At 30.5% G+C, this 14,675-nt stretch overlaps 1 protein-coding gene across 2 annotated transcripts in view; it reads left to right on the plus strand.

The window, feature by feature from the left end:
• The window catches only part of LOC142319473 (E3 ubiquitin-protein ligase TRIM45), a 40,526-nt gene that overhangs the window by 13,494 nt on the left and 12,357 nt on the right, over positions 1-14,675 (plus strand). For both annotated transcript variants that reach the window (XM_075356792.1, XM_075356793.1), the window contains exons 5-9: positions 4,571-4,711; positions 6,252-6,488; positions 7,829-8,053; positions 10,163-10,358; positions 11,496-11,625. In XM_075356792.1, the coding sequence (XP_075212907.1) occupies positions 4,571-4,711; positions 6,252-6,488; positions 7,829-8,053; positions 10,163-10,358; positions 11,496-11,625 (929 nt within the window). The remainder of the gene's footprint in view (positions 1-4,570; positions 4,712-6,251; positions 6,489-7,828; positions 8,054-10,162; positions 10,359-11,495; positions 11,626-14,675) is intronic.

Genomic DNA, 14,675 nt, shown 5'->3' on the forward strand with positions numbered 1-14,675 from the left:
AGCCGGACCTAAGAAGGCCGCTTTCTAACGATAATTCAAGCCTAGATCTCTTGTAGCGCTAAGTAGTGTCATGTAATTTTATCGAGTCTTTAAAAGAAATATAAAATTTTTAATGTTTAATACATTGTTAATCGCGCCGATTTAAATTAAATACAAAAAAAAAAATCGAAAAATAAGATTGCAGCTGGCGCTATCGAGAAAAAATAATTGTTTCACGTTTTTGCAAAAGTAAACATTTAGAAAAAAAATTAAAATTAAGAAAACATGTTAACGATAAAAAAACAAAAAAAAAACGAGGTACTGTTAATTTCTAAAGGTATGTTTTATTAATGTTATCTTACCTATATGGTCTCGGCTCTTAATGTTAAGATTGTGAATTGTGTGTCTGTTGTATAAAATTTAGTTGAAAATGTGTATCAATAGCCGACGTTGACTTAATGATCGATACTAAAACCGAGAATGTTTTCGAATTGTTTGATACATATGCGCGTTAACGTTTCAATATTTATTGATTATATAATAAAATAATTTTTAAAATCTATCCTGTAAGATTGTTGAATTAATAATTATATAAATATTTAATGTTAATAAAAACTAATGTTTCAGCAATGTCCTTCCAATATTAAAGCGACTATTCCAGGATGCCTTAGTATGTGGCCTATAAGTCTGTCTCCTCTTTTAACTATATTTTTCCAAATGCTTCTTTCTTTATCTATTTGCCACAATACCTCTTCATTTGTCACTTTATCCACCCATCTGATTTTTAACATTCTCCTATAGCACCACATTTCAAAAGCTTCTAATCGTTTCTTCTCAGATACTCCGATTGTCCAAGTTTCACTTCCATATAAAGCGACACTCCAAACATAGACTTTCAAAAATCTTTTCCTGACAGTTAAATTAATTTTTGATGTAAACAAATTATATTTCTTACTGAAGGCTCGTTTAGCTTGTGCTATTCGGCATTTTATATCGCTCCTGCTTCGTCCATCTTTAGTAATTCTACTTCCCAAATAACAAAATTCTTCTACCTCCGTAATCTTTTCTCCTCCTATTTTCACATTCAGTTGTCCATCTTTGTTATTTCTACTACATTTCATTACTTTTGTTTTGTTCTTGTTTATTTACATGCAATAGTTCTTGCGTAGGACTTCATCTATGCCGTTCATTGTTTCTTCTAAATCCTTTTTACGCTCTGCTAGAATTACTATATCATCAGCAAATCGTAGCATCTTTATCTTTTCACCTTGTACTGTTACTCCGAATCTAAATTGTTCTTTAACATCATTAACTGCTAGTTCCATGTAAAGATTAAAAAGTAATGGAGATAGGGAACATCCTTGTCGGACTCCCTTTGTTATTACGGCTTCTTTCTTATGTTCTTCAATTATTACTGTTGCTGTTTGGTTCCTGTACATGTTAGCAATTGTTCTTCTATCTCTGTATTTGAACCCTAATTTTTTTAAAATGCTGAACATTTTATTCCAGTCTACGTTATCGAATGCCTTTTCTAGGTCTATAAATGCCAAGTATGTTGGTTTGTTTTTCTTTAATCTTCCTTCTACTATTAATCTGAGGCCTAAAATTGCTTCCCTTGTCCCTATACTTTTCCTGAAACCAAATTGGTCTTCTCCTAACACTTCCTCCACTCTCCTCTCAATTCTTCTGTATAGAATTCTAGTTAAGATTTTAGATGCATGACTAGTTAAACTAATTGTTCTGTATTCTTCACATTTATCTGCCCCTGCTTTCTTTGGTATCATTACTATAACACTTTTTTTGAAGTCTGACGGAAATTCCCCTTTTTCATAAATATTACTCACCAGTTTGTATAATCTATCAATCGCTTCCTCACCTGCACTGCGCAGTAATTCTACAGGTATTCCGTCTATTCCAGGAGCCTTTCTGCCATTTAATCTTTTAATGCTCTCTTAAATTCAGATCTCAGTATTGTTTGTCCCATTTCATCCTCCTCAACTTCCTCTTCTTCCTCTATAACACCATTTTCTAATTCATTTCCTCCATATAACTCTTCAATATATTCCACCCATCTATCGACTTTACCTTTCGTATTGTATATTGGTGTACCATCTTTGTTTAACACATTATTAGATTTTAATTTATGTACCCCAAAATTTTCCTTAACTTTCCTGTATGCTCCGTCTATTTTACCAATGTTCATTCTCTTTCCACTTCTGAACACTTTTCTTTAATCCCCTCTTCGTTCGCCAGTTTGCTCTTCCTGTTAATAGCATTTTTTAATTGCCGACAGTTCCTTTTACTTTCTTCATCACTAGCATTCTTATATTTTCTATGTTCATCCATCAGCTACAATATATAGTCTGAAACCCAAGGCTTTCTACCAGTTCTCTTTATCCCGCCTAAGTTTGCTTCTGCTGATTTAAGAATTTCCTTTTTAACATTCTCCCATTCTTCTTCTACATTTTCTACCTTATCTTTTTTACTCAGACCTCTTGCGATGTCCTCTTCAAAAATCTTCTTTACCTCCTCTTCCTCAAGCTTCTCTAAATTCCACTGATTCATCTGACACCTTTTCTTCAGATTTTTAAACCCCAATCTACATTTCATTATCACCAAATTATGGTCGCTATCAATGTCTGCTCCAGGGTAAGTTTTGCAGTCAACGAGCTGATTTCTAAATCTTTGCTTAACCATGATATAATCTATCTGATACCTTGCAGTATCGCCTGGCTTTATCGCTCAGCAACACTGAATACTAGAGCCTTATTCTTTGACCTGTTTTACAGTTTATTGATATGAAATGATTTTTTAGAATTTTGAAATTAATAAAAGAAAAAAATTAGCAAATAAATTAAATACATTATTTTACAATAACTAAGTTATTAAATTATATTTTAGTTTCTTTTGAATATCATAAATTATCAAATTCTGCAAGTTCAAGCAGAAAATTGATCAATTCGTTAAAACCAAATTGATCAACGTTTTTATCCGTTTACAGGAACGAACGTATCAGTGGGCTCTTTGTGGTATAATGTACAATATTAAGTAAAAAATGTTTAAATTGCATATCATTCTTTAAAAAAATTCCCTTAAGTTTATCCATAAATCCCCTGTAAAAAAAAAGTGTAATAAAACCATGCATATATTAAATAAATTTCATATACATACCGAAAGCTACCTAAAATTTTTCACAATATTTTATATTTCTGCTAGGATTATCATAATTGTTAGGAAGAACATAAAATAACATAAATCAAAAGCTACTTATTTTTTTTAAACTTGTAGTAAAAATTATGAGGCACAGCTGTATAGTAATATTTAATCCCAAGATTTGCTGTAAAAAGCTGGAAAACAATTGGAGGAGGGGATAATTAACTTACTGGATTATGAAATTTATTTGATGAAGATTTCTACATTTTTTGGTAAAACCAATTGATTTCAATTAAATTTTTTTTTAATAATTTCATGATAGTTTTTTATTTACTTGTTCTTACTCTATGAATATTTTTCTTAAACAAAGATTGTAGTAGATGATGTAAAAAAAATACAGAATAATTAGGCTTGGTATCTAAGGTAGCACCAATATCTAAACAGAAAAATTTCAACACAGTCAAACTGAAATACTGAAACCAATTAGTCATAATTCATATTAACTGTTGTATACTTAAAAGATTCTTCAAAAGGAGAAAAGTTTAATTTTTTATTTAATTTTACTCGAAGGTAAACCTCTGTACTCAAACAGTGGAAGAAGTGATAGAACTCCTGTTCTCTTAAGTTAAGATCTATATTATGTTAACAAATTAAATTAATTAGCTTGTGATATGGGAATTAATAAGATGGTTTATTTGATGTAAAAGATCTAATTCTTATAGAAAAATTAGTGATTGGCTACAAGATAAAATCAAGTAGGCAAACTTCATTGCATGAGCACTATGATTTTTATCAGGAGCAAATGTGTAGAGGAGTGTTAATGTAGGGTTTAGCATAAATGACTTAAGATAAGTTTTTCTTAAAATTGTTTATTTGTTATTTCTTTAGTTTGTTATTTACTTCAAGTTTGTTATTATTTATTTGTTATCTATTTCAACTGCTGTGATTATTATCAACTAATGAATTCTAATAGCATGCACCGAGACTGCACCATGTTCCTTAATCTCACTTTCAAGGGAGCCGTTAAAATTATCTTAAACCAATGGCATTCATCTATTTTACACCCCAGGATACTACTCTTGAGACATTTCAGGAGTAGTGGAATATTAACTTTCCCATCTTTTTTGTTATTGTAGCATTATCAACTAGTGATTTAATGTAATCTATCTGAACCTAATAATCACTATATTCACAAAAAAATAGACTTCTAGTGTTTTATATTCTTTAAAAATGTTGTTACTGTTAACCAACTGTGTTAAATTGATTGTCACTAACAGTCAGATTCGTATAGGTAGAAGGAATAAGGTAAAGGTATTCTCAAAAGTAATGGTCCTTCTTGGGAATTTCTCTGTACATATAAATTTCTAATTTGCATGTTTTTATACTACCTTATACTGTATTTATTTGCTGACATTGAACTTTTACTGCTTATTGATAGGCATCTATGATTTGTCAAGATTGCTTGATCACTATGTGTTTATTCTGCAGTGAATTACATGTACAAGAAAAAGAAAATTTATTACACGAGATAATTTCATTACAAGAAATAGTTCCTGAAAATACATTTACACATAAACAAGTAAGTATATATTTTATTTTCATAATTTTATTATGTGGCTTGCTGTTGCTTTCTCTAAAATTAATCATGTTAATTTTATAGCCAGCTGATCTCACATGAACATCGAGTAAAGTAACATAGGCATGATAGGATTGGGACTATTAATTTATTTAAAATCCTTTTGGCACTGTATAATAAATTATCAAAAAAAAGGACATCCAGCTGTAAAAACCCTTTTATATTTTTTCTAGTTAAGCCAATTAAATTCAGTGGGAGGGGAGAAATTAGTAAACAAAATCTAATGTAAGTCAACTCATTCAAAATTTTCAACATTTTCTGAAAAGAAGGTTTTGTGCTTCTTTCAAAACCACAAAATAGATAAGATTAAAAAAAATTGTAATAAATAGGAGAAATAAATCATTATGACTACTCTAAATATAATGAAATAACTGGATACAAGAGCTATACATAGATCAATAACTAACTTTGCAAGTCATCTCAGATAAAGAGAACATACATACAAATATACTAATCACAATTTACAAATTTTATACGTAACATAGAAGTTGATGAACTTGACTTACAATAAGAAATTTATGAACACCAAATTTTACAGAAATAAAAAATTAAATGATCAAATTCAACATAGTTCAAGTATTAAAACACTAAAATTTTGAATTGGTTTAAGAGCATCATTAACAGTATTATTTACATAGAAGATGAGGTGCAATTTTTAAAAACATTTTCATACATTCAGATTGCTGTACTGACCTTGTCCTTAAATTAGTTGTTTTCCTGGGCTTTCCTTTTATTTGTAATTATTACATTTTTTATGTTTTTACTACAGTTTTTGTATTATCATATTTAATAATTGTGTCCCTGTGTTTAACACAATCTTTGAAAAAAATGAATTTTGTTAGGTTATATCATAAATAATTTCCAAGATTAGAATTATTTAATCTTTAGCATATTTGGTATTGTTTTAACATATTTAATCTTTGATATTTAATAGCAGAAGGAAGTTTAAAAGATAAAAACTGCAAAAGAAGTCAGAACAACTACAGAAATTCATTAAGGACATTGTTAATGACATCATCACTAGTAATTATAATCAACCTTTTTTTGAAAATACATAGCCATTTTAAAAGAACAGAAATGCATTCTATATAAATTGAGATTGCATATATTTTGATTAACAAAATTTTAAGATTAAATTTTGCAACAGAAATGACAATGTTTTATCAACTTCGTGAATGATATACTAAATCTCCCACCACAATTCTGTCTCTCAGAAATCATTGAGTGAGTGAGATGGCAAGATTTAAAATAATAAACAATTTGAAGTTTAAATGTAGTATGATGTAGATATTATTGCTAAAGTGCTTTACTATGGAAAAGGTTTGTTTTGATGAGTTTGTGAGCTAAATCTTTTTGTAACTATTTGTTCATAAGTACCTGATTAGTGTTTCTTTAAAATTTACTTTTGAATTATTTATATTTTCTTCAACAGTGTTTTATAATTTTATTGTCAGTTTGTTTTATAATTATTTTGTTGTTTTAGGTTATGTGTAAAGCTCATTTTAAACGTGAATTAAGGTTATTTTGCACTCTCTGTAATTCCCTTGTGTGTCGTGACTGTTGTATGGAACAGCATCATACTCACCCTTGTGAAACAGCAGCCAAAGCTGCAAGACAATATAAAAATACCTTAAAAGAAGCTTTGACTAAGTCGCAACCATTAGCTAAGGAAACAGTTCTTGGTCTTTCAAGATTACAAAATCTTCAACATCGAATTCTGGTAAATAGATGATGCTTAAGAAATGATTGTTGTAGTCTGAATAAAATTAAAATTAGATTGTATTTTAATCAGAAAGAAAATAGTAGGTTTCATATAACAAATAAAATCAAATTGTAATGAAGGTGATCCTGTAACAAGTGGAGACAGTATTGTTATCATAATCATTGTTTCCCAAAGAAGGAAATATATTAATTTATTTATATATTAATTTAATATATTTTATTATTTATTTAGTGCGTTGATTTTTTCATCCAAGTTTTGCTAACAGCTAATATAACGTAAGTTTGTACAGATTCTTTCAGATTTGTTTAAGGCATCTGAGGTAAAGTGACAATCTATTAGATATACTGCATGATGATGTTGCTTGTAGGACTGAATATTGCCTGCCTTTCAGAGGGTCTGGTATGCTGTATGCTGACAATTAAAAGTATAGTTGGTTGAGTTAATAGGGAAACAGAAAACTACTTTATACATCAATTTTCCTATTAAGCCTAGTATGGAATGCTTGTTATTTTTGTGAATGGCATACCTGGTCAAGAGTTTATAACTGCTAGATTTGTCATATCCTACCAGTTTTTGCACTCAGTGTACACAATCAAAAGTTAGAAATTATCCACAGGTATTAAAATAAATTCAAAATTTATATTAAAAAAATTTCCTTGAATGTTTATAGATCTGTAATTTTGATGTTTTGTTTGTGCCTGTCAACATTTTCAATATCAAATAAGCACATTTTTTTAAAAAATTGCATGTCATTAGGGATAAAATTGTGGACTGTACCATACTAACGCATATTTCTGTGCTATTTCTTTCACAGTAAGTTATAAGTCATTGATTGTTGATAATCATTCAAAGTTTTTCTTTAAAATTCAGTTAACTAACACCTCTGATAGCCATCCAGAACAAGCTTCATCAACACTTTTCAACCACTTATGAATTTGTCAATCCATATGTAAAAACTTGTCTTGTTCATGGATTTCTCATCATATTGTGCATTCACTTGGTGAAATGAAAAATATTGTCTTGTTTTACGCTTTCAGATAACAAAAACAAATTAACTACACTGTGCCCCTATAGGTGCAATCTGACAATGAACCACCCAAATTTGCAAAGATGTTGAAAACAAAATGAATGTGGATTGCAGTTAACTACTCATTATGTAGCCCAGGTTCTCATACTTATGTTGTTGACCTTCATGCAGTTGAAAAAAGTTGTGAATTAATTCTCCCTCTACACATCTTTGTCTATTTTTAATGTTATATATATATTGTGTAATTTATACACCAATTTGTTTAATTTATACATTAATATGCATTAATATTGTTTAATTTTTTTTTGAGATGCGTTGCAGTGAAGTAGAAAAGGAAGTTCAGATGTTTGCTGTATCATATAAATCTGCAGTTGAAGAACACTGTCAGGTTTTAATGAGAGAGGTTGCTCAAGTGCGTGAAAATAAGTTAAGTGCGTTAAAATCATATGAGCAACTAATACACCTTCGTTCAGAACAAACAAGCCAGGCAGTAAATTTCTCACAAGATGTACTTACTGAAGCATCAGATATTGAGGTAATTTGCAAGTCAGAGTAATCTGTAAATCTCATTAGATGATGTATTACTATTTGTTAATGTTCAAATGGGTCACAATTTAAAATAAATTCGTAAAAAATTTAATTTGTTATAAGACTATGTTTTGTAAAAGTAAAGTGAAACATAATACTGCAATTAGAATGATAATTCAATTTGTGTGTTATATTAACTGGATTATAATCATAGTTGCTTGTAAAACTGCTGTATATCTTTTAATAGATTGATATGCCTCTATTCTTCTAGTGCTTGAAAGTGGATATGGTACTACTATAATTAATAATTTATAAAAAGCAACTATCAAAACACTAACGTAACTACCTAACAACCAATACATAATAAGACACTAAAAAGTGGAACCATGTACATAAAGTATTTATACACTAATATTATTGTTGAAAACATTACTGAAAATTTCAATAAAGAAGTATTTAAACCATCACACAAACCCAACCACAATAAAATATTTAAATAAAAAAATAATCATAATAAAATAAACATTCTGTGTGAAATTTATAAAATTAAATGTAATGATTGTGGTGGTATTTATATACAAATAGATCCTTTAAAACTAATTTCTTGAATATTATAGAAATTATGAAAATGATAAATTAGGTTTATCTAATATGGTTTATCTTACATTCTATTTCTAATATTAACATAAATTTAGAAATTAATAAAGATCACATAAAATTAAATATATTAGAAAAATTTTAGATATGTAAATACAAACAAAATTTCAATTTGATAAACCATCAAACAGTGTTTGCAAAAGACAGTCTTCTAAAAACTACAACAGATAGCAGGAATTGTGTAAATTAATATGCAGTTTTCATTATTTTAGTATTTTTATTTTCAAATTTTTATTATGAAGTAACAAACTTATTTCCATTTTGACCGAAGTTGCGGGATCCTATGAAAGAAAGTACTTTCATAAAAAATGAAGGGTAAAATATGTCTTATCTCAATATTGTGTATTAGGTGGTTTATTTAATAGAATTATATATTTATAAATGCACATTTCCTATTAAGGAAAAGTATATATATATATTTATTCTTTTAAAAATAGAAAATTTATTTAACTATATAGTTTTAATTCTAAACTATAAATAAAATGTGATGAAAAAGCTGTAATGAAAATATATGTATATATTCACATGTATGCCTAATTTAATATTGGCGGACAAACATGGTATAGCAAAGCACATGTGAGCTGGCGCACAGTATATGGACGTTCTGATGATACAAGCATCACTACTGCCACGCAGATGACCGCCCAGTTCTCCCACCATAGAGGCACTGTGGCCCCATCACTCTCAGGCTCCAATAAAAGTGTGCACAAGAGTGAAGTTTCAATTCATCGTCGACCACCACCTGGTGAAGACCAAGAAGAAGATGGAAGAAAACAGAAGTTCCCTGGCTGGCTCAATGTAGGACCTCCCGGCGGATGCCAACATCCCCGCCAGAGCAGCAGGCCTTGCCTGCTCGCTGAGGGAGCTGCTGGACACAGACGCTACCTTCCCTCTCCAGCTTGCCGGGCAGGGTGATTGAAGCCCGACGGACTTGGGAGCAATAGCCACCCCATTGTGAGATTGCTCTGGGAGAACCGCCTCAGCCGCGCCGACGAAGGACGACTGAGGCCGACTCGACCTGACACTGCAGGGCTCTGGGGCCCGCCACTGCCACGCTGTAGTGGTGATCCAACTGCTGCTGAGGGGAAGCCCAGTCTGACTTCAATGGACAAGCCATTGAAGTCAGTGAAGTCAACTCCCCAACTTAGCTGGAGACCAGCTTCCGAACTCAACAGCTCTTCTCAGAGCTAATGCAAAAATGGCCTTTTTCAGGGCCACCACAAGATTATGAATTACGAACCGTCGAAGCCATTCAACAACAACAGCCCTTCTCACGGCTACCATAAGGTTAGCAATTACAACGAGCCGTCGAAGCCAATTGATGACAAAAACGGCTCTTTTCAGGGCTACCATAAGGTTATTTATACTAATTTTTGTGCATCTGTAAGATCAAGCATTCTTGATAGAGATTATGTTAAATTATGTGGATTCTACTTACATATTTAAAAAATTTTTACAGTTTCTAAGTATTGTTGATTTCCTTCTAAATCGATTGAAATGGTGTCAAGAAACTCCACCTGTTCCTGTAACAAAAGTATCTGATTGCCTTATTTTTCTTTCTGAAGAACGTGCTGGAGTTATTAATAATCATCAGATGTATGGTGTAGTCACTACACAGTCTGTCTCTCCATATCATTGTACTTTAGAAACTGAAGGTATGTAAAAAAATTGATATGTTTAAAGGTTTATTATTTTAGTTAATAATGTTGTTTCATGATTGAAAACATTCTAATTTATTATTTTACCTAAAATAATAATAATAGGAATAATATTTTATTTGCTGTTTTATCAATACAAAGATAATATGAAATATGCTGATCTCCAAGGTGGAATTGTAGCATCTTTGCTTTTCATTCAGAGATCCTGGGTTCGAATCCCAGTCAGGCATTAAATTTTTCATAAGCTACAAAATTTTCACTGCATATTCCCATGCACACGCTTCAAGCTTATATAGTGAAGTAATCATAAAAAAATTAAACAAAATTTTAAGGACATGGCCAAACTCGTTGCCACTAGATTTGAAATAAAAGTTAGCTTTTGTTAATAGCTAACAAGGTAACCTGTTACAAAATTATATAAATTAAAATAATTTTTAATATTAATGTTGTATTACTGTATACACATTCATGGTAGATGATACTTTACCTGATTAGAGAGTAATTAAATAATATTGGCAATATTTATTTCACTGGAATATAATTATTAATTATGCAACCCAAAATATATGCATTTATTACTACTATGATATAATTCATGTCTTTACATGATTTAGAAATAGAAAAACAAAAGAACTATTCTTTAAAACTTCAAAATAAATAAACAGTCAGTTAATGAACAAATCAAAATAATTTTCACCTTGCAGTAGGCCCCTTGACACAAACATCTACATCCATATCGTGCATATAGCATGTACACAAACCACGTACACATAAACCTTGTGTACTAATCATTTTTAATTGAAAGACTGGATATATTACAGTTCTAGAGAAATTCATAATATATTTGCAAGTAGATCAAAAACAATTTAATGGTTTATTGTATTATAAAATGATATGAATGCCCATATGAGTGGCCCAATCTTTCCATGCAGGAGATTGGGAGTTCAAGGATAGACTAGAAACGTTATGTTTACTTGATAATGACTACTAGTTTTCATTCTGTTGATGGGTTCTAATTAACATCTTACCTTGGCCTGCTGATCTAGAAAAGTAACACGCTAGAATACATCTATTTCACAACCAAGGGCATAGCTGTTGGATTACTAAAAATAATAATCCTATTTTTTCTTTCAGGATTACTAAATTGCCGTCAGTACAAAAAAGCTGAATTTCTATTAAAAACATGTGATAGCGAGGGTCAACAAGTATGCCATGGAGGAGAAAAAGTAAATGCTGAATTGAACTACATTGATGCACCTCAAAGGTATTTCAGTTTATTTTAATTTTAATAATTACTATGAAATTACATATAAAAATAATTTTTTTAATATTTTACCATTAAAAATTCAGACATAATTTTTTTTTTTATGGTAATTATGTTTATGAATATGTTAAAATTTAAATCTTGAAACATTGCATAAATTTACAAAAATTAAATTTTGGTCAGACAAGATTAAGATTTACACGAATAATGATTAAAGCTATTAGATTAGTATTGCCATGTTGTAGCGATAATACAAGTTATGACGTGGACAAGGCTTTAGAAGCTTGATTGTTAATGGGTGCTTGTTCATTTTCAGAGAAAGATGGTTTTTATGGATATTGTAAATCTGATTATAGGGTTCTATATCAGAATCAAATTATTCTATATCAGAATCTCCTAAGAAGCTATTGACATTTTATCATATGTAGTATACTCTATATTCTTAGAATATTAGAATTTTATGAACTCCAAGATTTAACAAGAGATAAAGATTTGACAAGATTTAACAGAGATAAAGTTATGTAGCAGAGATTCTGTTAAATAACTTCAGTTGCAGATTTGAATGGCTATTGATTTGTCATTTTTCCTAACCTAGCATGAGTCAACTCAAGTCTATTTATATATCCTTGAGAATGCTCAATTTCATGTTTCATATGTAGAGACTGGATTATATGCATTTGCATATTAAGCCCATTCTCACCGGTTATTGCATATTTTTCTTAAAATCTAGTGATGATGCATATTTTTGCTATATTTACAGTATTTTTCGGTAGGGTACCTAGTTAATGAAATCTTATGTTGTAGCCAGCCAAACCTATTAGCCACACAGCAAAGATGGATGATACTTTTCTGCATTATGCACACCTACTGCAACATTCCTCCCATCAGGCAATTAAATTACACAAGTTATTGTTGACGCACTCATTACATTAGTTTAGTTTTTTATTTATTTGAGCAAGATTTAATGTGTAGTACCATGCCTCCTGAAAAAAAGTGTCTCTTCATAGATAGCTGACTATTCTGGAACATTTACATATGACGGAAATGTTTTATATTGAGTTTGTGAGAAAAATATTTTGTGCCCAAAAAAGTTTCAAGTAGACCAGCATGTTAATATATCTTTATATCGCAGGATTGCAAAAGAAAGGACCAGAAGAACAACTTATAAAAGTGGCAAGTAGCAGTGATTTCACTTTCAAAGGTAAAGAAAAAACTACTTTAGCATGGACTTATGTGAAGCATTGCTTACAAGTAATATTCCTCTTGACAAACTTACAAATTCTTCCTTCAAAGATTTTCTGCGAAAATATTGCTTGAATCAAAATATACCAGATGAATCAACATTACATAAAGATTGCATACCAACAATTTACCTACATGTTTTGGAAGAAATACGCAATGAACTCAAGGATTTGGATTCCAGCTGATGAAACTACTGACAGTTGTGGTCGTTACATTGCGAATTTAATTGTCGGTGCATTAGAACTAGAGCCTTCTTCTTCCTATCTGGTGGCCTACAAAGACCTTGAAAAGACAAATCATTCTATGATTGCCAGATTTGAGAATGAGTGTATTAAAAAAATAATTCCTGAATTTTTTACAGATGAAAGAGTGTTTATATTTCTCTCAGATGCTGCTCCCTATATGATCAAGGTAGCCAAAGCCCTCCAAGTATTTTATCCCAGTTTGATTCATCTGACATCGCTCACGGAGTACATCAGTTTACTCAAGAAGTGATCCACGTTTGGAAATGCAAATAAACTGATTTCATCAACAAAGAAAGTGTTTCTTAAGGCACCTGCTCACAATAAGGCCTATTAAGAAAAACTGCCAAATGTGCCTTTACCTCCAGACCCAGTGGTAACTCGATGGGGAACGTGGATTCAAGCTGTACTGTTTTATAATGAACATTTCGAGGCCATCAAAGGTGTAGTAAACGACTTTTATAAAAGTGCATTTAACGATTCTAGTATAAAAAAACCTGTAGCTGTGATTAGCTGTCATTTTTCCCACATACCTGCCAGTATTAAAAAGCTTGAAACTCAAGGTTTGGCGTTGACTGAATGCATTCAGTTATTTTATGAATAAAATCCGCCAAATGAACTCCGCATTGGCAGAGGTATTCCCGAGTAAACTTAAAGAAAAATTTAAAAACATTTTGAACAATAACCCAAGTTTTGAACCTTTATGTAAAATTGATAGTTTTGTTAATGGGATGAGTGAACTTTTGCCAGAAACAAGTGCTAACATATCACCCAAATTTAAATACTGCCCAGTTATCTCAGTGAATGTGGAACGATCCTTTTCCACTTACAAAAATATTTTGAGTGATTGAAGACACAATCTTACTACTGAATATTTGGAACTTGATTGTTTACATTTACAAAAGTAACAAAATGTTAAGTAATTGTTAATTATTGATCTATTATTCAACTACTTACCAATTGTATGCTGAAAAAATTACTATTTTTTACTATTTAAGTTGCATATTTTGACACTTTTCATGCATATTTCAAGCGTTTTATGTTGCATATAATCCGGTCTCTATTTATGTGTATTCATGTATCCATGAGCATTGTGGAAATTCTGCTATATGCTACTTGATAAAGTTTACTTTGCCAAAGATGTATAAACAGGGTAAATTGCCATAGTTTGCAACTAAACAAAACTAGATTTACAAGTTTGCCTAGAAACAAAGCAGATATTACCGTAATGAATTTTTTTCCCCAATAAATACTTTATTACCAGACAGTGTCACTATAACGTAACGGCATTTACAATAGAATAGAATGGAAAAACACATAGTAATAGCTCATTTGATCGCATTTAATGAAAATATGCATTTTTTGTTTTATTTTCATTAATAATTGATTAGAACAAACTAGAACTTTGCCAACTGTATAGCTATTGAACTGTTGCACAACAAGCTCAATATCCTTAAGTGAACGCAGAAATGTTTTGTCATCTATACATATGTAAGAATATCAAGGCATACCACAAGCAAAACTCTTAACAATAAGGTAAATTAAAAAAAGGTCATAAGACTGAAT

This window comes from Lycorma delicatula, chromosome 2 (genome assembly GCF_047948215.1).
Source record: "Lycorma delicatula isolate Av1 chromosome 2, ASM4794821v1, whole genome shotgun sequence".
In the NCBI taxonomy this organism is placed as follows: domain Eukaryota; kingdom Metazoa; phylum Arthropoda; class Insecta; order Hemiptera; family Fulgoridae; genus Lycorma; species Lycorma delicatula.